This window comes from Callionymus lyra, chromosome 13, assembly GCF_982586985.1.
Source record: "Callionymus lyra chromosome 13, fCalLyr1.hap1.1, whole genome shotgun sequence".
Taxonomy (NCBI): Eukaryota; Metazoa; Chordata; class Actinopteri; order Syngnathiformes; family Callionymidae; genus Callionymus; species Callionymus lyra.
In genome coordinates this window covers 7820470-7848341 of record NC_141830.1, presented here as the reverse complement: position 1 = coordinate 7848341, position 27872 = coordinate 7820470, and the positions used below count along the sequence as shown (strand labels likewise).

General features: G+C 38.3%; 3 protein-coding genes across 3 annotated transcripts in view; 2 read left to right on the top strand and 1 right to left on the bottom strand.

Annotated features, from left to right (window-relative positions):
• Positions 1–17394, bottom strand: part of usp45 (ubiquitin specific peptidase 45) — a 33546-nt gene extending 16152 nt beyond the window's left edge. The window contains exons 1-8 of the mRNA XM_087805351.1: positions 17153–17394; positions 14581–14691; positions 13218–13387; positions 11988–12088; positions 11663–11763; positions 3507–3658; positions 1185–1280; positions 965–1095 (exon numbers count right to left, since the gene is read on the bottom strand). Coding sequence (XP_087661477.1) covers positions 965–1095; positions 1185–1280; positions 3507–3658; positions 11663–11763; positions 11988–12088; positions 13218–13387; positions 14581–14683 — 854 coding nt within the window. The 5' untranslated portion in view covers positions 14684–14691; positions 17153–17394. The remainder of the gene's footprint in view (positions 1–964; positions 1096–1184; positions 1281–3506; positions 3659–11662; positions 11764–11987; positions 12089–13217; positions 13388–14580; positions 14692–17152) is intronic.
• Positions 17395–17925: 531 nt separating this feature from the next.
• Positions 17926–20069, top strand: tstd3 (thiosulfate sulfurtransferase like domain containing 3). Its single transcript, XM_087805747.1, has 4 exons — positions 17926–18141; positions 18229–18387; positions 19404–19563; positions 19637–20069. The coding sequence occupies exons 1-4, from the start codon at positions 18003–18005 to the stop codon at positions 19692–19694; spliced, it is 516 nt and encodes a 171-aa protein (XP_087661873.1). The 5' UTR covers positions 17926–18002; the 3' UTR covers positions 19695–20069.
• Positions 20070–22222: 2153 nt separating this feature from the next.
• Positions 22223–27595, top strand: LOC148067240 (uncharacterized). The gene is given in 11 exon segments (XM_087806294.1): positions 22223–22451; positions 23565–23710; positions 23772–23921; positions 24307–24426; positions 25061–25156; positions 25231–25365; positions 25434–25544; positions 25614–25724; positions 25845–25969; positions 26041–27255; positions 27361–27595. Coding segments are annotated over 11 exon segments (2532 nt in total). The 3' UTR covers positions 27455–27595.
• Positions 27596–27872: the final 277 nt, after the last annotated feature.

Sequence of the window (27872 nt, the reverse complement as noted above, 5' to 3'; positions counted from 1 at the left end):
TAGTATTATTACTCTGAGAGGCTCTGTAGCATTATTACTCTGAGAGGCTCTGTTGCATTATTATTCTGAGAGGCTCTGTAGTATTATTACTCTGAGAGGCTCTGTATTATTATTACTCTGATTGGCCCTGTTGCATTATTATTCTGAGAGGCTCTGTAGCATTATTATTCCGATAGGCTCTGTAGTATTATTACTCTGATCGGCTCTGTTGCACTATTATTCTGAGAGGATCTGTAGTATTATTATTCTGAGAGGCTCTGTTGTATTATTATTCTGAGAGGCTCTGTAGCATTATTATTCTGAGAGGCTCTGTAGTATTATTATTCTGAGAGGCTCTGTAGCATTATTATTCCGAGAGGCTCTGTAGTATTATAACTCTGAGAGGCTCTGTAGTATTATTACTCTGATTGGTTCTGTTGCATTATTATTCTGAGAGGCTCTGTAGTATTATTATTCTGAGAGGCTCTGTAGTATTATTATTCTGAGAAACTCTGTAGTATTATTATTCTGAGAGGCTCTGTAGTATTATTATTCTAAGAGGCTCTGTAGTATTATTACTCTAATAGGCTCTGTAGTATTATTAATCTGCAAGGCTCCATACTAGGATTACTCTGCAAGGCGCATAGTAGTATTACTCTGCATGGGTTTGTAGTAGTATTACTAGAGGCTCTCTAGTAATACTCCACTTTGCTCCGTAGTATTACATCGCTAGTTTTTGTCGCAATATTCGATGAGGCTTAACCGCACAACAAATCTCCATTCTCTGTAGTATTACTCAATGTGGCAACATACTATTACTCCATAAGGCTCTGTGGTATTGCTCAACGCAGTACAGCAAAAATGGTTTATAATCCGGTGCACAGTATGTATGGAAATAGACCCGATCATTGATAGCACGCCTTATCATCCATCTTCCTTAGAGTGAAAAAATAAATACAGTAGAAATAAAGTGGTAGTATCTTACTTCTGACACAGCTGATTGAAGAGGATCTTAGGATTGACTGGGCCTTTTCCTGGTTCTTTCATGCTTTGAAGGAAGAGAAACAGGGCAGCTGTAAGAGGCTCTGATCCCGGTAGCGTGACCATCAGTGGGCTCTAAATTAGAGAAGATTAGTCAGGAAACATGTTTTTTAATGAGGTGTACATGAAAAAACAGCATGATTCTTGCTCTGATTCAACTGTACCAGAGTGGTCTCGCCCGGAGGGCAGATCCTCATCTTGTGACCTTTCTCCTTCACATCCTGGATCAGATCAATGAGCATATGTGTTTGAGAGAGATTCTGAAGGGTAGAAAAAAGCAGCATTAGAAATTAGATAAAGTAAATATGGGTGTGTTGTGGCAAGAATCTGGCAATATGATACATATCAAAACACAGGGACAACAATACAATATATTGCAATAATGTAAGAACAAGGATATATTTGTAGTATTGATCGAGTACAAGTAGTTGCAGAATTTACAGACCACATGACTATTGTCGTCGTAACTGCTTACATTTGTTTTAAAAAACTAAATATGTCCAAACATCAGCTTTAAAAGCTGATCGAGTCGACTGTATCCTCTCATCTTCAGTCCTGGCCACGATCTTGCGGAATTTTATTGTTCCTTTAGCTGCGGAGGAAGTAATGACTACTGACATCTAGTGGCAGGAAGATTAATAGCGACAAATAAATTAACAAACACTGTGAATATTTATGTTAATTTTAAATAATTAAGAAAGAGGAATCATTTTAAACACACTTTATTGAAATATTAACCATAAAATAATTATTATAAAAAAAATAAAATAGATTTTAAAGCCAAACATTTTTTGGGAAAAATAATGGATACAGTGCTGTCGACTACGATACAGTTTTATTAAAAAACATAACACATCAACATAGTCTAACAACCCTGAAAGTAACTGTTCTTTAACTGCATTACAATTTCTTGGGGGTGGCAAACGGCAAACCATGTGTCGTCCTTGGGCTTAAATAAGATCCTTGGAACGCTAAAAAACCAGAAGCGATCACTACTGCAATTTTAAAGAAGGGTATTTTCCTTCCTGTTCAAGAGATTTGTTTTGTCACATCCTGGCAATGAAGACAGTCGCTGCACGAGGAGCACAACAGCGCCGGCATTGTGAACACAGACACTGCTCGTCCTTTGACAATTATTCATTTTCAACACAAAGATTCGCAATTTTCATGGGGACAATACAAACAGACAGAGAGAGAGGGATGGAAAAGCAAGTAAAGCGTGCTCACTTGAATTTCAATCAACAAGGAAAGGCCCTAAGGGTGATTAACAAAATGGTGGGAAAAAACAGGCTCATTGTGGGAGAGACATGTCAGCCTGTAGTGACCATGACACAACCAGGGACAGACAACTGTGTTTCTATGGTTGTTTTGTGCAGCGAACATGCTCTGCACCAACTGAGTGGCACTCTTGCAAGGGCAGGTGAACTCACACAACACACCAATGTACACACTTCGGGATGACCTTACAGCCAGCCTTGTTTGTACACACAAGCAAACGCACACTCATTAAAGGTCTGTAGTGTGGCTCATCAATGAGCCGTCATACAAAGACCACGTCAATAACACTTACACAACTTAAGAACATGTTATGCTACGGTTTTGCTAGTTTAAAAAAACCTTGTAGGATTTAGGTTAGATTAATAGTATCGCTGTCAGACTTGTTTATATATTGGAGATTCACCTAAATACAGACTTTAATTATTTAATAATAATGATTTTTAGTATGTCAATATTGTCATATTGATATGGCATATATTGCCAAAGTTCCTTTATGGTTTACAGTTGAATAAAGTGTGTTTAAGATAAAATAATAATATTTTTTTTAAATATATATTCACAGCGTTTGTTCATTTTTGTGTTGCAGTGAAACATCCAGCCACTAGATGTCAGCAGTCAATAAACTCTCCAAAGACACAGGAAAAAGGAAAACCATAGAGATTCCGGCGATGACTGAGGACGAGAGGATACAGTCGACTTCAGCACCTTTTAAAGCTGATGTTTTGGTTTAAAAACAATTGACAGCAGTTACAACTACGTCAAGAGTCATGTGGTCTGTAAATTCTGCAAAACCAAAATCAAGTACTTGGACAATACTACAAATATATCCTTGTTCCTACAATATCGCAATTTATCATATGGTTGCCCTTGTATCTTGAAACACGTCAGAACTCCAGATTCTGTTAATACATGCATATAATATCATTCCAAGGCTTCTCAATGGATGAATTTTCTTTCTACAACTAGGTAGTCTTTAAGATTTAATTTCCAACCGTTATTGTAATGATATTTTATATTGATAATAAGAGACTACCACCCACTGCCCAAAGACCCTCAAAATGCCCGACCAATCTGGGAATACTAGATGGAATAACTATATCGATAGTTCATACCAGTTTAAACTCAAGATGAATTTGAGATGATAGCCAAACAATTTTGGAGTAGTTTTGACACAAAGTTGTTTATTGATGATTGCTGCATTACTGTACCTGCATTACAGCATTGAAGAAGCAGGTGTTGCCGAGATTGTTGATCCCTTTGACCGGAACCAGGGTGCTATTGCTCACTGTACTTTTGCCTCTGGTTGGTTCAACATTATCCGAGGATTCTCCCTGCAGCTTGACATTCTTGGGCATCGGTGCTAGAGAAATAAAAAGGAAGCAAACACTTTTATTGTGGAAATAAAATGAAAATAACAACAATATGTCACTGTCATTTTATTGAGGAGATCAATTGACAAAAGTGGATTGCAAGATTTGACCCATGCATTTAAAACAATTATATCGCCTGAGTGTTTATGATGTCTAGAAAATATAAATACATTGAAATGAATAGCAGGAAAACTCACTTTGGTCTGTAATACCTGTAATATCTATATTTTAAATGTATGATTGTTATTCTTATTATTAATAAACAGTTGAGGGTTGTTAAAGGCGTTTCAATTTTATCTCTAAAAGATATATCCAGGCCAGCAGCTTCAACTGAAAATCAGTTAAAACAAATAGTTGGATTTCGATGTGCCGATAGCGAAAAGTTGAGAATATTTAAAAAATCCGGGCCTAAATGATGACTCTGGGAGTAGGGTTCTAGGGTGGCAGCTGGAAGGAAAGCTGGGTCATTGGGGAAAGCAGATGACAGATGCAGAAGTTTCCGCTGGTTAGCAGTGGAGGAGTGGGGGGTCCAGTTCTCCGGAGCCAGCTGTTACTACTGACTACCGATGTAAACTAACCACATCCAGAACTCTTTGACAGATGGTCAGAATGTATACTTCCCTCACAACGGTGCCGAAGCTTCACAAGCTGATGTCATGCCAGCACTTGGAGAGCCATCGCTTTGAGGACTTCCATCTATCCAAGTAACATTTCAATCAGAAGACCTTTTGATTTTTTTTCACGTTGCTTTCAATGTCAATAATTTTTTTATAAAAGGTAAGGGAGGTGTCAAAGAGCTGCAATGAAATAGCTTGTTAGATTAGCAGTAATGATGGACACAATTGTTTACGAATGCATCTTATTTTCCTCCTTGCTTTGTGTAATTTAAGAATTTTAGAGGTTTTAAGTCGACCTCATTACTCAAAATACAACGATTGTTCTTGTCATTATTCTCACCTAACATATACTGACTCAATTATACATATTTAAATATGGCTATAATGTTGTCTTAAGTAGTGTGAGGAAAAATACTTTGCTTAAGGGATGCAAGTGAGAAGAGAGGTGGAAGAATTTGTAATGACACTATAGGGCAGGGCTATTGTGGGCCAGATCCGGGCCTTCAAGCATATTAGATTAGTCGTGTAATGTTGCGAAACTTTGTGGTCAAAACAACATAATGCAACATAGCCCTTTATAAGTGACCTTGATACAGAAATGGAATATTTGAAGACTAATGGACTAAAAAAGTTCAGCTTGGGTGCATGATCAACCCAACTCCCAAGGAATGATCAGAAATGCTTATGAAAATATTAAGATTTTAAGTCTTTTAAGATCTTTGCAAGCCCCTTTTTAATCGAGTTTATTAAATTGGTGAACAGTTAAATTCAAATGAGCTATATGGGAGAGCACAACCCAGTAAAAACTGGTCAAGCAAGTCATGTTTCAGACTCATGACCCTGTGGGTCCAAATCTGGCTCGCCAAGTTACTTTAAGAACCCACCTAATGGTTGCCTCAAAATTAACTTAGATAAATGTTCATGTTGATATGGGGGACCTTTAAAGATGCCGTGTCTTGTTAGGATAAGGAACAGAAATGATGGATGTCAGCAATGCGAGTAAAACTGGAATTGGTTTGGTAAAGGAGAGAACAAACACAAAGATTATTCAAGATAAATTGAGCCTCAAAGAATAGTGACAATATCAAAATGATTGTTGTCTTGTTAAATAAGCAACCTTTCCTTAGCAATTACATTAAAATCTGATAGAAATTTTGAATAATTTTCCAACGGGTAAATAGATAAATGGTAGGAAAAAGCCAAAAAACCTTGTAGCAGGGGTAACAGGAAACCGTAAAAACATGCTGGTAATGACTTAGAAATACAAGCCACACAAAACTCATTGAAATCAAGCGGTCAAAGGTCATCAGGCAAGCATCAAGGTCACTGGCTGGAAATGTCCAAACTATAAATATATATAAAATCATTGGGACTTCAAAGCATTAGAACTTTATAAAAAGAGCAAATTTATTTTTCATGATAAAACATGACCTTGCCGTCACACATATGCAATACCCAGAAATGTTTCTAGTGCATCGCTATTGACACGGCAATTCAACGCACATAGGCCCTGGTTCAAGGCCGATAACAGAAGCGAGAGAAACCTGGTCGCCCCGTTTGGAAAAAAAAATCTAACTAAACATGTTTTTTTTTTATATATTGAATTCGATTTTATGACGTCAAGATAAAATAATGAATCAGTTACTCTTTTTCTGCAGCTTATAGAAATGTTACAGTTGTGTATGGAGGCTTTTGTACATCTGTGAAAATATTAATATTTACTAGTTAAAGTGACTTGAGAGAAGATACACTGGCAGGGTCGCTAAGAGGGAGCAAAGGAACGAGGAAACTAACTGGGCGGAATGATGATGCCCATGGACACACTCTGCATCTGGGACCGTCACCCAAGGTAAACAATGTTCAGGGAGCCATCTGGTTGAGACTGGCAAGAAGGGGGCAGAATAGGGCAGTTGGGGGGGGGGGGGGTGCTCTGAGTATAGTGAAGGGTTGCAACGAGCACAAGCATATGGAAAAGCAGATTTTTTCTCTCCCTGCAGCAGTCATCGAAGGCAAATGTCAGCATGCGCCGTGTCCACGCTTGACTGTGCCGCACTCGGCCCCACCACCTGGCCCTCCTTGCTCAGCCACCGAGTTTGGGCAGCAGTGACACTGCTAAGCTGTTCCCGAGGGTGAGGGGAAGCATCTCTACACTCATGCTTGGCTACGTGCACGCATGTACACCAACACCTCCTGCAATCCCTGCTCTTTTTTCACACAAGAGACTCGGAACAAATAGCTGGAGACTTGTTTTTCAAAAATGCTAACAACGTTAGTTGTTGGGATTCAAGTTTTCAGACATAAATATTTAGCTGGACTTAGGAGGACAAGAACAATTAAAAAAACACAAAAAAACCTAGATCAACATTGTGAGACGAGTCAAATGCTTTCAGCTGTGGTTTGAGACGCGGCCTGCATGATCATCGATGGTTTAGCGATGTGGAGGGGACGAGGACGGATCCGTTCATGCACAGTGAGCAATCTAGAGAAAGGCCAGGCGACACCAAATGTCTTATTAATTCACTAATCTGCTGTGACTGTAAGGCATGAAAAGCTTGTTTCTTTGCCATCTGAGGCCAAAAGAACTCGGTGCCATGTTGCCCACACACACACACACAGTCAAACAAATACTTTGTTTTAAATGGCCTACTTTCATGTGCGTTGGTGGGAATGAAGACAAATCACCCTTGACTAGCTCCACCAGGGGACAAGTCTGTTAGTGCAATACGGCACTATGAACTCACGAAAACAAAACCGGGAGAATTAACTTAAAAGTGACGAAAGCTAAGCAGCAAGACAGGAACCGTACATAATCTCCATCCACTGAAAGTTTTTTCTTACTCAAGTGGTCGAACAATTACAGTTACGTAAATCAGCAGATAGTTAAGGTTAAACATCCTCTTTTTATTCAAAATAGCATAAATACCTTCAGGAATGTTTACATTTTATCCTGACAAAAACAATCGGTTACGCTACTCAATAACATCCAGGCAACTAGGAAAATGGAATGTTTGGCAGACATTTTGTTATCTATGATTTAGATTTCTGTCACTTCATCAATTGCACAACTTATAATCCAAAATGATATTCTGCACAAAAGTTGTGAAACTAGACTGTTGTGCTTCAAAAGTGTAAATCATTATTATAATTTGTTAAATTCACACATCAGAGTAAACTCTGGACTGTATGGTACAATAATACACAAATACATTTACTTAAATGTTGATATTACACAACTGTGTGTAAATGTTCCAGAATGTGTACTTATCGTAATGTTTACACAACAGCATCTCTATACAATATAAATCACATTTCGCAGTCTATCATTGAAATTAACAGATGTAAATGTCAGAACTAATGAAAATAAATTGCTCTTTCCCTACAAAACTAGTTTATAGTTCCCACCTTATTATTGATAGTGTTATGATTGTATCACGTTTAAATAAAGAATTATACTTCAAAATTGTATTTTCCTTGTAAGCCGGGTTAGAGGAAATTTTGCAAAAACAGGTTTAAAAGCTCAGTCCATGAAAATGATGTGTAAAAGCTCATTGAATTAGAATTTAACCGTTTTATTATCCTCTTCCCTATATTAATGCTGGAGCCTAAATTGCCGAGTTCTTCTTTATGATGGGTTCCTGGTACTTGAGCTGAAGGCCTTGGCAGTAAGAGAGCACAGTTAATCGACATGCTTTATTCCCACCAAAGAACTGTGCCATGAAATGATTGGACGCTGTGGAAATAATCAGGGCCCGGGCGATGGTGAGCTCTTTAGGAAGAAAAAGGAACTGTGGCTTCAAAAAAAACATGACCTTCACATGACGTACAATATTACAAATGGATTAGATTAATTCCAAAAAATGACCATAACAGTTTAAACCAATTTGTTCAATGTGGAGGTAAAACCTGCAGGAAAGGTGACTTGAAAGCGCAATCAGTTAGATTTTGAAAAATATGATAAATCGCATGTGATGATATCATTTCACCAAACAAGCTCATATTTCAAATTCAAATTTGAAAAAAACACATGCATGAATATGATCCAATCAGAAGAGATTTTTTTCATTTGCCACTTTTCTTTCACCAACAGTGTTAGGCCTGTTTGTTCCTGATACCGTGTGTGCGTCAGTCCAACAACAAAAGGCTGCGTATAGAACCGTCAAATATTTTTAAGGGATCTGCAACAACATCAGGTATGTAATGTACTAGGCGAATACATTGCATCCACATCCGGAGAGGAGATGACAGTGACTTCTTCAAATGTGTGTCATGCAAGGATGAAATGAAATATCAATCTTTGCCGAGAGTACTTTCGTAAACAAGATGGTGTTATGAAATGATCGCACTCTCTTGTCTAACTTTGTTCACCGACGACTCAAGGCCTTCACTTTACCAACCAGCTCAACGTGAAGAATACGATTATATATCTGATAAAAACAATATGATGGTTATTTTCTTTGATTACTTTAGGGACTTTAAGTTCTTCCTGTCAACTGGACAATAATGATCACTATGTTTCACTACACAGTTGATGAACAATTTACTTCTCTGCATTATAACCATCAGGTAAAACAAGTGGCTGAAGCAACTGACAGCATTGGTTTTCTCCGAGTGCCTCACACCTGTTTAACAGCCACATAACAGTTTGTCTTGAAAGCCCAACAGGTGGCGCTTGATACCTGTTTAAGCTGGAATTCTTCTATACACCCTAATAGGTATAGATTTTGGATTTTGTTACAGCCTTGTTTTTGGACTAAACTTTAAATTAATGACAAAAGAGAGGTCTTGAGTTCTCATTTGGACCAAGTACACGTCAACTACGTACCACTTCAACATCCTGTCATTGACTTTGATTATTATGGTTTTGTTTTTAGCTACTTTTTTTTTTTAATAAATAAAAAACTGACATTTCATGCATTAGAGAAAACACAATTTCCATTTTTAAAACATAACCAAAAAAAAAAGTCTATTGACAGTACATTAATAATTAAATGTAGAAATAAAGAAAACAAACAAATGTCTAAAACGTGATTTCTACCACATAAACCTGGACTCATGGCACAACGCTCGTGAATGCGTGTGTTCTAAGAGTTATGATGTTCCAGCTGTTGGGACTCTGACTTGTGGAGGACCCTGGCTCCCACTAGTGCAGCCCACAGGCCCAGAGGTGGTGAGACACACAGCAGCTCTACAGGAGGAGGAAGGAACAGACATAGATAGCGATGGAAAGACAAAGGACGGCAGGGTAGAGACTAAGCCCTATCACAGCTGCTCTCATTCTTCAGGGAACCCGGCCGCAAAGCATCGTTCAAGCGCCTAATTCCTCTAATCTGTGCAGCCACGCGAAGTATAGAGTGGGGGTCAGGGACTGCTACGACATCAATCCTGCGAACGTCCACGCTGATAGACTGATGGTGGACCAGCATGACTGTGTGGACTGCTGGCTGATGGCCACTGGTAAATGGGCATCACTCAAAACAGTGAGGATGGGCAGCCGCAGAGACAATCGGTGGTGACCATTGAATGGCATGACTCAAAAAAGCACATGGTATGCAGGTCTAGAAAGGCGCTATATAAATAGAGATTATTATTATTATATTATTATATGTGAATAGTAGCGGTTGAGGACAATATTGATGCACCAACATATTTCAATATTTTGCGATAATTGATAATTAACAACAGCACCGTATCAATTTAAATCATAATTTTATTTTTATCCTAGCTCATCTATGGTTTATATTTCCATTAAGTATGCATTAAATCAAATGATTCCACTTTTTTTATTTATAATTAACATGAAAACTTTCCGTCAATTACATCCTCCGCTGCCAATGAACAATAAAATCCTGCGGGATCCCGGCAACTACTGAGGACGGGAGGATACAGTCCGCTCCAGCAGCTTTTGAAGCTGATGTCTGGACATATTTTGAAAGCAAATTAAAGCACTAATAAGCTATTCGAGAGACATGTGATTTCTAAATTCTGTGACACCTGATACATTGTTGTGCGTACAGTATAGAAAATAGAAATATATTGTAATATTGCAACTGTATCGTATCACCAGATTCTTGCCAATACAAAATAATCTACATTTTGATATTGCAATGGTAGTTCCTTTTTATTTTTCTTTAAAACTCCAGCACACCACACACGCTTCACAGAAATCAGTGAATAAATAAATAGGTCAACCAGGTCGTTTAATGAGGCATGAAAGGGTCGTCCCGTTTTCTGGATGCAGGTCTAGACCTTCCCATTGACATGGTTATTTATCGACATCACCTCCGCTCGCCCACAGAGTGAAAGCTCATCCTGATCTGATTTTGGTCAAAAGCACAGATTCAGAGTTTGTTTTAGATAAAGCTTGAGTGTGTAAGGGCCTATGCTGACAGACAAACATCCGTCGTGAATAGAAGCAGCATTCACAGCCATTCTTCTCACATAGTGATTCATTACATCAGTAAAATAAATGCTTTTCTCTGGGATTATTTCCTGTTACTGGTGATTCAATGTGCACACATTCACAACATGGATATGAAAAACGTGTGAGAGTGAGGAGACAGCCAAGCAGCCTCTCAGCGGGGGGTGAGAATCAACATTTCTACAGCAGCTTGAAAGCACCCACTCACAATATTTTCAGTGTGACAGATGGAGTATGGTTTTTATCGTTTAAGCAATTTGATATTTGTACAAATATACATTCCTGAAGACTGTTTGAAAACTCAACATCATTTAGCGACATTTCTTCTTGATCCACAGATCTATAATTTAAAAATACAGACAAAAGAAAAAGTAACTACGACAAAATAATATCCATTTCTGTCAAGGCTCGTCAAAAGATGACAGATGTGTACCACTAAAAAAAAGAGCTTGGCCATTTAAGATTTCAATCTTTTTTGAAAAAATATATATATATATATTTGCGATTAATTTTTGATGGTGCTTCAGTTCAAATTAAGCAAAAATCAGTATGCCATCGTCAAGTTAAAATCCGAGAATGTTATAGAAAGTCAGTTTGAGAGTAAAGGAATTTAAATAGCTGGTGCCACCAGGGGGAGCAGGCGTACTGCACAGTCTCAACTCCTTAGCGAACTATTCTCAAGTCAAAACTTTCTTTTTTCCAAATCTCTTTCACCAGTTATAGTTTCTTTTAGAACTTTCTGAAAGATCTCCCTTTTATAATAAGTGCAAATGGTCTGACAAAAGCTTCACAGGCTTACCATAATGTGGTTTTGAAAAGTTGTCACTCTCAAGGACACTTCTTGCAGTCCAGATTACAAAATTAAAAGACATTATGATTATAAATGGCTCCTGCGTTGTATAACTAACCCTGCTTGTGTGTATAGGTACAACGGTGACACCAAACAAAAAAAACCTTACCTGACGTCGCCTTGGTAGAATGCTTTTGAAGGAAATCCAGTGTCTGAGCCAAGGCCTTTTTGTTGCAGTGAGTGGAGAGCTCCTCATTACATTCAAAACACCTGTTACATCAACAAGAGACGTGGGACACAAGGTTATAGACCAGAATCTAAGGTAAAATACAAAATGTATCCAATTTGTAACACAAGAAAAAATGTTTTGAAAATGTATTGACCATTAACGTGAAGATTAGTACATATTTAGTAAGACTTTTCTCAGTTTTTTGAGTTAACTTTCTTTCAGTTTTGAATGAAGTCCAGAGTGATTAAGTCTCGGAATGTCTCACCAAGCTTTCCAGGTGGTCAAACTGATGGTGATGCAGTGGGACTCTGGATGGAAGGCTTGGTGGTGTTTGACAGAGTGATGGATCCCTGATCGGTTACATCCCTACAAAGGTAACACATGTCATTGAGATACATTGTTACGCATTAAAAAAAAAAAAGATAAAAAAAAAAAATAGTTGTTGTAAATCTTTTAAAATACACTAATAAAAAGATTTACTATTTATTGACAGCCGACATGTAGATTTTGTTGTATTTATTATTATTTCTTCACACCCTTTATCTTTGACACAACGTTTTCTACAAATATAGATCGCTTTGAGTCCTTGGTTGTACTTTATATACATTAAAGTGTTTAAATTACAAAGACAGTTTAGTACAATTGATTCAATTCTCATTCAGAAATATTGGAGCTAACAAAAAAAAAAAGGTAATTCAAAAGGCTTGCTTTTCATAAACATTGAGAATTATTCTTGAAAACATTGAAATACTTAAACCTCTCAAATTCAATTTCAGTAAAACAGACTTGAAGTACTTCTTAAGAGGCACACACGTGTAAATCACATGAAATAGGATTCTTTGAAACAACTTTTTCCATTTAAATGTGAGCATTAACCATTATTAGAACTTTTCTCCAACAGAAAATGATAAAAAGGGAAAAAGATTATGGAATGATAAAGTCAAAATATTAAGAACTGGGGATTTGTTTCAACTTGGAGGAGCTAAATAAAAATACAACGCAATAATTTGATTCCTTTCTTTTCTTGGACCCTGTGCTTTTGGGCTTGTTTGGGCTGCTATTAAAAGTAAAGTTTCGAAACATATAATTATATTGATCAATGTAACAGGATAGGACCAAAAAATCTGTAAGTCTAAGTTTCTTTACCGATTCCCTGTAACCTCTCTTCATTTTTCAAGAACACCACAAACAATCTTTTTGCAATACTGGTTATTCATGTTTTCTGATTCAGATCCTGATTTTATGCGATGGCTTTTTATTTATTGGTTTTTTTTATATTATATGATTTATTGGTTTAAGGCGATTTCAAAAGAAATGCATTATTTTTTACCATCATTCTAAGATCTGCCATGAACCAGATTGTACATCATACTTTACACATTTGCAAACCATTTATTCCAATCATAAATACATTTAATTTCAGTTCAATATAGCTTCAATGTTCAGGTTATCAGTTATTAATAAATCACTTGAATAGAAGGTTGTTTTTTTTTACCTGGAAACCACACTTGAGACAAACCATGATGTCATTGGATGCTGCAGGTTCATCGCCAACCATTGTCCTTTCTTTCAGGCACTCACAGCAAACCAACCAGACACTGGATAAGATGGACTTCTTCACAGAGCTCAGGTCCACTGCTTTACTCACATGCTGGCAGGTCAAACCTGAGGTTGTGGGGGAGTCAGACACACACAGATCAATAATAGCACTGTAATTACTGAAGCAAAGTGTTGGTATGCAAACAATCATGCCTATAATATACTAGATGAAATACCTGGCATTGCTTATGGGAGTTTTATAAGTTACAAAATCGTGAAAAATGCTTGAAATGAAAAATGCGAAGGCTATGTTATTTAGTTTGAAAAATGTATCATCCCTTTAACATGCTTGCATGAACTTAAAAGGGAGCTAAAGACATTTTTTGGCCAATCGTGACAGATTCCCAAAAATTCTGTGGAAGTTGGTAGGGAGGGCAAAGGCAAAAAACGTTGGAGGTTTTGCTACTTTTAAAAGGTTGTAACTTGCCTAATATTCGATATAAGTAGCTCTAATTTAGTAAGCCGACAAGCAATATTCGAGGACTTGACTTTTGTGTTGCAGAATTTACAGATCACATGACTCTGGACAAGGTCCTTACTGCTTTAATTTGTTTTAAAAAACCAAAATATATCCAAAGATCTGCTTCAAAAGCTGCTACAGTCCAATGTATCCTCTAGTCCTCAGTCTTCGCCGGGATCTCGCAGGATTGTCCCCATAGCTGCAGAGGACGTAATGACTGCCATCTAGCGGCCAGCAGTTTAATTGCGACACAAAAATGAACGCCATGAATATTTAATGTGACTTGTAAATACATTTTTTTTTAATTATTTTATTTAAAACGGAATTAATTGAACTATTAAAAAAAACGTTTGTAAACAATAATATATAAAACAAAACTGGTATTTTTCTTTACATAATCTTTTGTAAAGAAACGATACAGTGCTGTTGTATATCGACACTGTAGCGTGGGAAAAATGTTACGGTATATCTGTAAATCTATATTTTCTAACACTGAGCATTTCATGCCGGTCTTTTTGAGCGCAAGAAGAAATCTGTAGTTACCCCTAGTGCTCTTTATCGATACAAATGTAGTTTCTTTTCTTCATTTTCAAGTTTAGTAAAACCTCACTTTAGCTACATCAGTATCATAATGGTTGAAAAAAATTCTAATGTTGGTGAGAGTTACCTCTAATAGATTAAAATCTCACTTTAAAAAACTGCCAAATAGCATATATAAAGATTTTTTTTGGTAGCTAAAACTGTATGTTCCATACTCAAATTTGAAAAATCAATGTTGTGTGCTACCTCTGTGACTTACCACTGACTTCATCCGATGACTCCTCATCTCGAGGTTTCCGTGGTTTGTTAGTCCGCTTAGTCATGTTGGCGGCTGTCGAGGAGAAGGGGTCCTTAAGCCGCATCTGGGACTCTACAGAGACGAAGAGGTGCATGTATGTATCACTGTGTGTCCGACGCGACATGACACGAGTGTCAAACATGCAAGTTACGATTGGACGAAACTATGACAACATGTCACTTGTGTTCTCTGCTATACTTTTCACTCCGTGACCTTTATAAAATACATTCACTGAGGCTTCATCAACCCGATTTTACTACATCTGGGGAAACTTTTGAGATCACACATTTGTGAAAATAAATACATTTTGAGATCACACATTTGTGAAAATAAATACATTTTGAGATCACACATTTGTGAAAATAAATACATTTTGAGATCAGAATCAGTCTTAATTTCACTTACAAGGTGAAAATAAATATCAATTAATGAAATCTTTATATATCTTATATTTTTTTATAATGTAGGAACAAGGATATATTTGTAGTATTGCCCGAGTACTTGACTCTTTCATTTGTTTTCAGTCTGTATCCTCTCGTCCTCAGTCATTGTCAGGATTTGAATGTTTATTTAGCTGCGGAGGACATAATGACACCTGCCATCTAATGGCGGGAAGTTTAATTGCAACAGAAAAATAAAACTTTTTTTTTTTTTAATAATCATACAGTACTGTCGAAAATCAATACAGCAAGTTGAAAAGTATATCGCGATAAAGCGCAATACTGATCATTTCCAACCCAGTTATATATGATATAACAATAATGCAACAACAAGGTAATGAGTTGTAAAAAATACATTACTCGTGGCAAAAAGTAGTAAACTTGAAGATCTTTTTATCAAGTGTACCTAAGTATAGAAGGTAAACTAAGATCTATGTACTTGTAGTGTACTAAAAATATACTAATAAGATATTTATTTAGACAGAATTTCAAGTTTACAGAAGTATAATTGAAGTGTCCCCAAACTACACTGATCTCTAAACCACCTTCTACTAGGTATATACAGTACTTCTAGAATGTATTTTTGTAAATGCAATACACACAACACACTCACGAGGGACAAAAACTGACAAAGTTTTCTTTGGAATAAGCTCAGACTTCTTAGCCACCATTTATTCACCTTTAAATTCACCTTTTTTATATTTCAAAAATAATTTCAAAAACCTTATAAAAGAGACCATTAAGAACAGGGAAGCTGAATGTGTCTTATTTTTTGTGTACTGTCTGACTTAAAGGTACAAAAAGGTCATGAAAATGATCACACCTATTATCAAATGATCACACCTATTATTAGCTATAAAAAGTAACCCCAGCCCTACACAGTGATACAGATAAAAATGTATAATGGGGGAAGTACCTCAAAACAAATATGTGCATCTAACAATGACACCAAAAGTTCTGCGACCTACTCCCATAATCCTTTGCACAGCTTACTACTGGAATACCACAATAATGCATCTGCCCAAAGAGGCAGTATACGTTACTTAAAGTACATTTCATGAAGTATATTTGAATACAAGCATACAACCGTGTGCTATATTGAAATACAGTATGTCAAAATTAAACTTCAAGTACACTACTTAAATTTTAGTATAAAATAAGTATACTCATAGAACTCCTGAATACAGTTAATTTTGCTAAGGGATGTCAAAAGTTGACTACATGTATACCGATTACATTTTAGTAGAAAATAAGTATAGTCATAATACACTTGAATATTCTTATTTAAGCTAAGAAATATCAAAAGTAAACTTCAACTATACTACTTCAAATTTGGTATAAAAAAGTATAGTCATAGTACACTTGAATATCCTTATTTAAGCTAAGGAATATCAAAAGTAGTCCACATGTATATTACTTAAATATTAATAGAAAATAAGTATAGTCATAGTTCACTTGAGTATACTTATTTAAGCTAAGAAATATCAAAAGTAAACTTCAAGTATACAACTTCAAATTTGGTATAAAAAAAGTATAGTCATAGTTCACTTGAATATCCTTATTTAAACTAAGGAATATCAAAAGTAGACCACATGTATATTACTTAAATTTTAATAGAAAATAAGTATAGTCATAGTTCACTTGAGTATACTTATTTAAGCTAAGAAATATCAAAAGTAAACTTCAAGTATACTACTTCAAATTTGGTATAAAAAAGGTATAGTCATAGTTCACTTGAGTATACTTATTTAAGCTAAGGAATATTAAAAGTAAATTCAAGTATACTACTTACATTTTGGTATAAAATAAGTATACTCATAGAACACCTGAATATAGTTATTTTTGCTAAGGGGTGTCAAAAGTATAAGTAAGTGTATACTACTGGCATTTTAGTAGAAAACAAGTATATACTTGAGTATACTTCTTTTGCAGGTATCTGCATAAATGTAAAGGTAGTTAACCTGTCAAAAGGCCTCAGTTCAAAAACCCAACAGAGATACATTAAAAACGCTATATAAAATGTTGTCAACACGTTCAAGGTAAAGAGTTAAACAGGTATTTCCTTCTAGGTAAACATACGAGCATGGACTCACCTCTTTATTTTGGTTCCTTATGATGACTCTGTAAGCAAACTAGCAGCCAAGCCCACCTCTCTTTACTCATCCGTTTGGTAGGGAAGAATATAATCTATTCTTATTCACTGAAAGAAAACGATACACGAATAAAAAACAGTCCAACTGAGCAATGTCTTCCTGTATGTTTTCAAGCTCCTGCTAGCATGAGCTAGCATCAGTGGTTGACACGTGACGCACTCGGAAGCACTAGAACGGTGCGTTCAAGTATTCCAGGAAAAATGTGCTTTCACTTGCCAATGACCACATTTTTTTCAACGTTGTTTTTATTGTATTTTGGGACATAATTATTTTAAAAAAAAATGAGTTTACCAAATTATATCATTGAACACAAATGTGAGTGGTTGATTTATTTGTTATCCTTATATAGTGGTCGGTATGTGCGCCTCAAATTAATATTGCTATATTAACTGTTATTATGAAGAAGCACGTTTAGCTCAAAACTGTGGCAACAAAAATCGACTGTTTTCTTTTATTCGTCTCCTTATTATTATTGTTATTATTATTATTATTATTAGAATTATTATTTTTAAAGATTCTTATTTCCTGATTTAAAATAAGACCGACACTTTGTAGATACTTTCCGTTTTTTAATTTATTTAAAATATATATTACATAGAGCGTCTTAATAATTATAATAATAATAATAAAAACTATTTTCAAATGATGTTATGAAATGCGTGTCCTTGGCCAAGCGTTTGTCTCTGCGCATGCGCACAGCCGCTCCATAGCGGTCGAGTCGTCGTTATTTCCTGCCAATGGTCATTTAAACCTATTATTATCGTTTCAAACACACTTTAAATAAGAAGTTATGGCTCTACGGGGGTGTCTACGGCTCTCGTCATTCGCCCCGAGGATATTATGGAAGTACCCTCTTCTCTCCGGGTCTCCTGTCCCGCGAGAACGAGGCTCAGGGTCCAGTCTGGTCAACACAGGCTCGACGTTTCCCCGTGAGTCGTTTTTTTTATTGTAAAATCCTGTTTAAATGTGGATACAAATGTACGATAAAAGCGTTAAGTACGTATGTTTCTTTACAGGTGTTCCGTTATGGCGACGGTTCGGCTCGTCGCCACCCACTGTGAACTATGAGCAGCTGAAAGAGATCCTGGCTCAAGAGGAGGCAGTGGTCATAGACGTCAGGGAGCCATGGGAGCTCCGGGAGTACGGAGTCATTCCGGGGTCCTTGAACGTCCCACGTGAGGCTTTTTCTCGACAGATAAAATCCTTAGTTAAATGACTTTATTTATCTAGTGCTGGTCTTGACACTACATTTACATAAATAAAAAAATACTGAAATAATGTTGAAGAGAATTAGATATTTATTAAATATCTATTTCAAATTGTGAGTAAGTAAGTAATTTTTATTTGTATAGTGCTTTTCCAGACCAGGGTCACAAAGCGCTTAAACAATCAAAACAATACTCAATAAAATATATACTTGAAAAGGTCAAGATAATACTGAGAACAACACAGGAGTTCCAGAAAATCAAGAAAAAGCCTGAACAAATAAAAACGTCTTAAGATGTTTCTTGAAGGAGTCAGTAGATCATCAAACACAGAGATGGTTCCAAAGCTTAGGAGCAACAGTCTGGAAGGATTTCTCTCCTCTGGTCCTGAAGCGTGTTCAGGAACCATAAGTAGATTCTGATCCACAGACCTCAGAGCCCGAGCTGGGGTGTAAGGCTGGATCAGATCACTGATGTAAGGTCTGACCATGAATAGATCTGAAAGATCTGATTTCCTACAGGAAAACAAATAAATAAAACATTTCCAGAGTAAACAAACATTTGTTTTCAATTGACGAACTAACCAACTTTCACTAACTTTGTCATTCATAATAATTTTTTCTTCAGAAAAAATCCACACATTATTAAGTTTTGGTTACTGAAATACAAAGCAAGTTTCGATACTTGGTACAAGCCTTTCTGAAAGTTTGATACCCAGCGTTGACGCTTCAAGTTTTTTGACTGATTTATATACTTTATGTAGAAAATGGACTAGGTTTTAAAAACTTGAAACGCACAACATCAAAATTTGAGTTTTATGTTTTTCGACCAATGTTCTGTCTAACGTCATAAACTGTTGACTGTTGGACAAACTTTCAAATCATAACTTCCTCCTTCTGTACACTCCTTGTGGAAGTAAACTCTTGACAGTTTTAGACAGTGTATTCTATTGCAAACGTGCCTTATTTTCGATGTACATTTGACAGTGGCACAAGTGAACACGGCGCTGCAGCTGGGTCCGGATGAGTTCCGAGAGAAGTACGGCGGTGAAATGCCACGTCAGAGCGACCAGGTGGTGTTCACCTGTCTAGCCGGGGTCAGGAGCAAGACCGCCATGGATGCGGCGACATCACTGGGATACAAAGAGTGAGTTAAAATCATTTTTTAAAAAATCACATTTTTGAATTAAATATATATTTTTTTAATCTTTCCTTTTCAGTGCTCAACATTACGCAGGCGGATGGCAAGACTGGATGAAAAATGAACAACAAAAATGATTCTGTGGGAAGCTTTTTAACTCCAGAGATTCTTTTCATATTTTAGCTGGAGCCACTGCACCTGCCAAATACTCATCAAATCAAGGGCTTTACACTTGAAAACCTTTTCTTCGAAATGACTGAACTACTGATGTAATATTTGATTTATTTTATTTTAAAACCTTTTTACAGCTGCTGGTATACGGTATGTACTATAGTTTAGATCACTCTTATCCTCGGCGCCCATTTCACACAAGATATTTATAAATTCCACTCTGAGGAAAACAGGTTAGACAAGGAATCTATGCAAGAAATCAAACTGTGACTTTGAGTGCTTATTGATGTATGTGACAAATGTGGCCAATTTTCTCCAGCAATAAAAATGTTTTGGCTTCAGGTTTTTTTTCCGTTCGTCTATTCATCGTCCCTAAAATACTTCTCGCATTCATTCTGCTGGTTGTCATTTGTGTTGCTGAGGTGACAGATGATGCTCCCGCTCAAGCATCTTGTTTCATATCAACTCTCCGTCAGTGCGACTTTGCCACTAAACCTCGAAGCTACAATAATGGAACTGCCCGTCAACGCTGACATTTAATCTGTGCTCAGCTCTCACTCTCGGTGACGTTTGCCGCTCTGTCCACTTTACGACCGCGGATGAAAGTCCAGAGAGATATAGTAAACTATCGTCTCAGCCATTCAGAAATAGATTAGTAACCGATCCAGGAATGCTATGGCAAATAATTAAGCTCCGAGTTCTTCTCCTGAAAATATTCTCCATGCTCGCAATAAACTGATAAAAACTGATCCCACAAGTCTTGTGGGGAATATTTAGAGGCAGTTGTGTCCCAAAACTCGCTCGCACAACAAACAAATGAAGAGGAAGCCAAGCTCTCTCCACAGAAAATGACAAATCCCTCAAAAAGATTTGTGGATCCAGATGGTAATTTCGGATCACGACCATAATTTAACCAACTGCTCCTCAACAAAAAGACAACACAATCTTCTTGGCAGGAGTAAGAAAATATATATCCTACTGTTTTAATTCCACACTTAAAAATAAAAAAGAAAGTGTGTGTTTTTTTGTGACTCGCTCTATTAAAGTGTGGCCCAAGGGCCGCATATGTGTTTTAAACGGTGCTCATACAGTCGGAGTGAAAACAACAAACTGATAATGTAGAAAAATGTTCAGCCCACAATTGAAGTTTTCTTCTTTTCTTTTTAAACAACACATTTTGTATTATTTATATTGATAAACTCTGAAAAAAATGAACTGTATATTGTGTGTAGATAACACATGATAACAATAACATTTTTGTTTAATTCTATCATTTTAAGGGAATTATACTATGAAAAATCATCACTGACAACATGTGATCAGATTTTGGCCTTGAAGTTTATTTTTTAATGACCTACCTCTGTATCAGAATGTACTGTAAAATACCGAGGTTTCACTTTTCACTGTCTGTTTTACAGTGTACCACAAATTTAAATACTGTATATTTTACAGCTCCTTATCTTTGTAGGCCCTGTTTAAAAAAGGTACAATAAGAAAATCTAGTAATAATTATGGTACAAACAAAACCGTTAACTCCCATGATGCTCTATTTAGTTTTAACGTCTATGTCAAAAGTGGTCCACAGATGTGATCGGTTGGCTGGGCGGCAAAGCATTATGGGAGCCGTTTCAGAGAGGAATGGCACCTCGTGTGCAATGTTGAGTTCAGATACACGTCGTTCATTAAAGTAAAAAATAAAACGGTCACAAAGATTTCATTGAACGCGGCGGGTTTTCAAAACAACACGTATATATACTGTGAGCACGGGGACTGTTTAGTGACCCCTGACCAAGTGACCCTGTAGGTGTCAAGAGCAGAACCGCCTTAAACAGGCCGCACCACTGCTTTCTTCCCTCATATCACAGTGCCATGTCAAGCGTTAACTCCAGACTACGACTCCCCCTTCAGCCTCTTTACTCTCCCAAGCACTTAATTCCATTTTTCTGCGGACCGAGCTTTTTAATACGCCGGGAAAAAAAACAGACCAGACTAATAAGTGCTAATTTACATCAAATCTTGCCAGGACTCTTTGTCCCTCCACAGTGCTCATCAGGTCACCCTCCAGCTTCCGCTTGGCATTCAATTAGACCCCGGCGTCCCATCAGAGCAGATCAGAATCATCTGCCTCGACTGACCGGAGACTGGCCGGCCTGTCTGTCTGCCGCCCAGTGCCCGGGCGGCGAGGTGGTGGTGGTGGTGGTGTAACCCGAGCGGGACCTATTATGGTCGTGTTAAAGACTCACGGAACGTGGGAGAATCCTGCTCCCCGTGTCCTCACTTCAACTGATGCTGCTCATCACAAGCTGCTGGCAGATATCTGAGTGGAAGGTCAGGACGGCGTTAGTGCGGCGGTTCAAGATTCCACAGGTGTTGGCTCATGAGCGAGGCAGGGGTAAGGCCGGCCATGTGGCGCGGGTATAAAAACCAAAAAGGCACCCGAGCACACCATTCCACTTGTTTTTCTCTCTTCGCTTAGTGAACCTTCCACTCCACCATGAGCAGAAGCCCGGAAAGGATCTCGTCTTATCGGCGTCACTTCGAGGACAACGTCAGCTCGTCCTACCAGGTCAGAGTGTCCAGTCCGTCCCCGACCAGACGCGAGGGCCGTCATGGGTCCCCCGGGTACCTCTGCAGGGCCGGGGCGGGCGGCGTGCGAGTGGAGTCAGTGGGACGGAGGAACGCCTCGGCCGCACGCAGGTCTCGCATGGTCGGAACAGGGTAACGTTTCAGAATCTAGTGAGCAAAGGTCGTGACGCATTCGTTAAAACTTGTGAGTCAGACGGTCCGGAAAGAGCCTGTAGAGCTAAAAATCTGGTCAAATTAGAGAAAGATTCTACAATTTTTTTACTGCAACCAAGTGAAATATTACTTCACTGGTCAAAGATAATTAAAAATGAGATTCTCTTGGGAAACAAATGCAACATTTCTATTTTAAAACCCAATTTAAAATTTTAAAAATATTCGAATTTAAGAAAAAATATCTAAAACATTAAAAGATTGGAGGAAATCGAATATTTAAAGGATAAAACAATCCAATCCAAACTTTTTATTTTTATTTTATGTTAATTTAATTTCAATATGAATCATCTAAGAACAATAGATACAATGATATGATAGAAATAATAATCAAAAGTTTTTCAATATTCAACTTACTTTTGAGATGGTATCTTTTGAATTGAACTAGTAATGAATCAAATCAAGTTTTTTAATTGAAATGTTGTTTTTCTTTTTTTAGCATTGACTTTTTTTTAATGACAGAAATAACAATGTCTCTATTATAACTTTAAATTCGTTTTTATTGATTAATTTAAATTAAAAATATCTATATTAAACAATTTAATTTTTTGTTTAATAGAAAAATAAATTGAAAAAATTTGAACATTTAAAAAGTTTGATGTTGTAATTCCAAAAATTCTAAAATACATTTTCCAAATTCAATTTACTTCAATTAATAGCCTTTTGAATTCAATACACAATTGTTGGTATAATACTGCCACCGGACAATTCCAAATGTAGTACTGAGCTTCATTCAAACTTCTAGCAGTTTATATATATTATATTTATATTTTCAATCATTCAATAAATTAAAAAAAATCAACATTTCAATATAAAGAAATAATTCAATTATCATTTATTTTAAATGTAATACTTATAATAATTATAGGGCCAAGTCCAAACTACCTTTAACTTACTTTTAGCCTTTTTTTTTACTTTGCTAACCTGTTCTTTACAAAGTTTTTTGTTTTTTGATTCTTGGTGGTTTTGGTGATTCTAGGATTTCAGACCAACATCTGCTAAACTACCTTTGATGTCATGCTTTAGGATGTTTTCAAAAGCTTTGGTGTGTGTTGGACCGGATGGCGAACCTCCCATGGATCTGGATGCGACCGCGGCGGAGAACAAAGATTTCCTAAACACCCGCACCAGTGAGAAACGGGAGATGGTCATTCTCAACGACCGTCTGGCCGTTTACATCGACAAAGTACGTAATCCCCGTCAGCGAGGAGTGAAGCTGGTGTGACCCACATGTTTTCTTCTTGCAGGTGCGTTCCCTTGAGCAGCAGAACAAACTTCTGGAGACGGAAATCGAGGCCTACCAGAACCGCTTTGAGAAGCCGACCGGCCTGCGTCTGATGTACGAGGAGCAGCTGAGGGAGCTGAGGAAGATCGCGGATCAGATGAAGGTTCAGAGGGTAAGTGTCAAATCTGGAGTCCATCCTCCTCCACCGCTCGCACCCACCCGGGGAACAGACTTCCTCGTCTCTCCGGCGAGCTTTAACCGAGCTGTGCAAGATTCATCCAAGCAACAACACAAGACGTCAACTTGGTGTTTTCAAGGTTCCTTACCTGGTAACTGGCTTCTTCCTGGCAGGCAAATGAAGAGGTGCCTGAGCGTGTTTAGGTGTCATGGAGTACAGCTGTCTTTTCCTATGTCTTATGCACGGATGAGATGTTTCCGCACACACACACTCATGCAGGGGAATATGTAAGACGGGATGATTTGCATTTGGCACACCCCCTGCACACACCTCCAGATCCACTCCTCGACCACATTACTTCTGACATCTTGGTTTCCAGGACATTTCCTTGGCAGCTAAGGAGTCCACAGCTGCTCAACTGGAGGCTACCAAAGTGAAATACGAGGAGGCAGTTGAGCTGAGGAAGAAGGCGGAAGCTGATATCGAGGCCTTCCGTCCTGTAGGTGGTTCTTTTATTTTTCTGCTTACATCTAGATCAGATCAGGGGGTCTCAAACCCATGGTTTTCTGCTGCCCCCCATTTATTGTCCAAGCTTTTATGAGTACAGGCAGAGCAAGGAACTCAATTTTTGTTCAGATAAAAACAAAGATCATCATCTTATATATATACTCATCTTTGATTATCAGAATTGTAAACTAATATTGCCATTGTTGTAAACCCAACATTGGATTTTTTTGTGGTGGAAGTATATAATAAAATAAATAAATATTTTAAATGCAATAACAAGAGATTAATCAAAATAATCAAAATAAAATTAGGGAAATTGCCATGACATGGCATATGAATAATTAATTAAAACAAAATAAAATACATTAAATGTATTTTAAAAATATGAATGATCCGGAACCGAGATCTCCTGTCTGAGGGCATCAGTATAGTAAAGATGGAACATATTTCCTAAATAAAATAACACATAAATAACATTTTTAAATCAAAGACGTTCAACAAAAACTGTTGAAAGACCCGCCAGCCTGCAGCCCAGTCTCCACAAAGATTTAGGTCTTGTCAATTGAGTTTGAGACCCCTAATCTAGACAATGTATGAGATCATAATTTGTGATCACAACGACTCAGGATGTGGACCAGGCAACTTCCTCACGCATCGCTCTGGAGAAGAAACTGGAGCAGCTGGAGGTTGAAATTGAATTCCTTAAACGGGTCCATCAACAGGTGAAAATTATTCTCGGCGAAGAATGATATTAAAACACTCTGAGTTTACAAATACATTTCTGTTTTCTTTCTAGGAAATTGAGGAGCTGATGAGGCAGATCTACGCGGCTCACATGTCGGCCACGAGTGGCTTTGGTATGCCGGATCTCGCGGCAGCCTTGAAACAAATCCAAACCCAGTATGACGACATCGCAGCAAAGAATCTTCAGGTAGACAAATATGTCATAAATATTCCCACGAAATTAAATAAAACAACTAGATCCGCCTTCACTCCTAGGATATGGATTCATGGTATCAGAGCAAGTTTGACGATATCAGCAAGAAATCGACAAAACATGTTGACGCGGCTCGAAGCTTCAGAGAAGAGATGGCAGGAGCGAGAAAGGACGTAAGTATCCAAGAGATCTCCTCGTGATAAGAGAATTTGTCTGATGATGATATGAAAAAATACTTCTAGATCCAGAACAAGGGACGAGATTTGGATTCATTAAGAACGAAGAATGAAGCTCTGGAGGCTGAGATTCTGGAGAGACAACAAAAGTACAAGAAAGAGATTGAAGACCAGCAGGTATAGTGATGTCACAGACATTTAATCAACTCCAAGGGCCCCATAATATCAAGCTTTAGCATTAATGGAAATATTTCGGCTTCTTAATTGGGCAGCAACTGTTTTTTTCTCGACCTATAGGCTCGGATTGAGTCCCTGCAGCTTGAGCTGAAATCCATTAAGGAGAAAATAGCGCTGCATCTTCGAGAGTACCAGGACCTCCTGAATGTCAAAATGGCTCTGGAGATCGAGATTACAACCTACAGGTGAATTGAGCTATCATAGTAATGACGGTTTGAAGTAGGTTTACTGACCCTCTTTTTTCTCTCTTCAAAAGGAAACTGATTGAAGGAGAGGATCTGCGGCTCTCCGGCATGGTGCAAACCTTGCAGCTTACCGGCTGTAGCATGAGTGCCATTGGTGCTGGGATGAGCATCAGTGGAGGAGGCGTGGGCGGTGTACGTGGAATGGGTGGCGGAGTGATTGCAAGTAGTGATAGGGTGGAAGCCAGGCAGGGTGGAGAGAGAGCGGAAGGTCACTCAAAAGGCTCAGAAGCAGGGTCCAATAGAGAAAATGAAAAAATGGGAATTGTGAGTGCCGAAAATAAAAGGAGGGGGGTGGGAAGTGGAAATGGGATATCAGCTAGAGGGGAGCAGGGTCGGGGTGTCAGCAGTGATATGGCTCCTGGGAGGGTAGGCTCTGATACCAGAGAGATGGGCACTGGAGGTCAAGGGTCCAAGTTTGCAGGTGAGCGTGGGAACGCTGGTGGCTTGGAGGCTTCAGAGTTAGGCGTGGGCGCTCGAGGTGCTGGTGGTCTATCTCCAGGTGAGGCTAGAGACACGGGTGCAGGACGAATCCAACCAAGCATGAATTACGACGGCTCAAGTCTTGGAGCGGTGGATGATGGAGTCGTCACCAATGGTTTGGGTGCAGGTACCAAAACAAATATGGGAGACGTACGAGATAAAGGCGGGAGAGGGGTTGAGACAATTGGTACTAAACCGGGGGGTCGGGATGGGAATGGTTCAGGCTTGGGATCTAAAGTTGATGTTGGAAGTGGTGGTGCTGGAGATGCCGGTTTTGGAACCAATGTCTCCACTGTTGGTGCCGTAAGAAGGAATGGCAGTAATGGCGGTTTGGGTCAAGGCACGAATGCTGTTGCTGGAGGTGTAGGTCTTGTAAGTGGTATCAGTAGAGACAATAGAGGTTTGGGTTCCAATGTTAGAAGTGGAAATGTAGTTTCTGGCGGCGGCGCTGATGCCAGAAGCTCTGAGAGAACTGGAACTGATGGAGACGCTCTTGCCAAGGAGACTAGAAGTCAAGATGAGAGGAGCATCAGAGGAGAAGGACATGGAACAAAAGCTGGTGGAATGGGCCCTAACAGGAAGGATTGTGGCTCTTCTGCAGGGGTGGAAAATGCAGGAGGGACCTCAGGTGTAGCAAAGACTAGTAGAGGACCGGGTGATTTTGGCGTATCTCTCAAGGGGTATGGTTTTGATGGCTCCTATGGACAGGCTGTGGAGCTGACGGAGAGAAGAACAGTGCTTATTAGGTAAAGGTTTAAAAAGAAGCAATACTATATAGGGTTAGAGCTAGGGTTTGGGTTAGGTCAACCATGAACCTGCAGCATCTGTAACAGGGTTTTATTCTTCCACAGAACAATTAAACATGCCGACGATGTCCTTGAAATGGACCACCAAGAGCAGACCTACACCATCAGCGGCGCGGCGGATGAGTCGGACAACGAGTGACCAGCAAACAATTCCCAAGTGACCAGCTCTAACCCAAAAGACCCAACGCCCCTTTGAGATTTGCACTGACCAGACCCCCATGTCTGGACACTAACCTTTGCCCTTTGCCCTTGACAAGCGGACCATTAACACCCGTGTCCACGGTGTCATTCCTTCAACTCTGTGGTGTTTATAATAGCTTCTTTTGATTGGCTGAATGGTTTTTCTGAACTATTGTGCCATCCAACACTTTTTGCTAATAAAGCTTTCAGCATTCAATAACATCAAGGGTCGTTTGGTTCCCTTTTGTTACGAGTATTCCAGTTATTTTGCTTGACACAGATTATTTGTAGGCCTGGATTATGAAGTGGGAAGCTGTGAAGGGGGTGGCGGGGGGAGCACAAGGCAGAGGGAGCTAGAGTCACCTGAGGGTCCAGGC

What these genes read in the sequence shown, in the direction of transcription:
- tstd3 (XM_087805747.1), top strand. Translation starts at nt 18,003, where the DNA reads ATGGCTCTACGGGGGTGTCTACGGCTCTCGTCATTCGCCCCGAGGATA. An exon ending in CACAGGCTCGACGTTTCCCC is followed by an intron (nt 18,142 to 18,228) that starts GTGAGTCGTTTT and finishes GTTTCTTTACAG; the next exon opens with GTGTTCCGTTATGGCGACGG. An exon ending in GGGGTCCTTGAACGTCCCAC is followed by an intron (nt 18,388 to 19,403) that starts GTGAGGCTTTTT and finishes TACATTTGACAG; the next exon opens with TGGCACAAGTGAACACGGCG.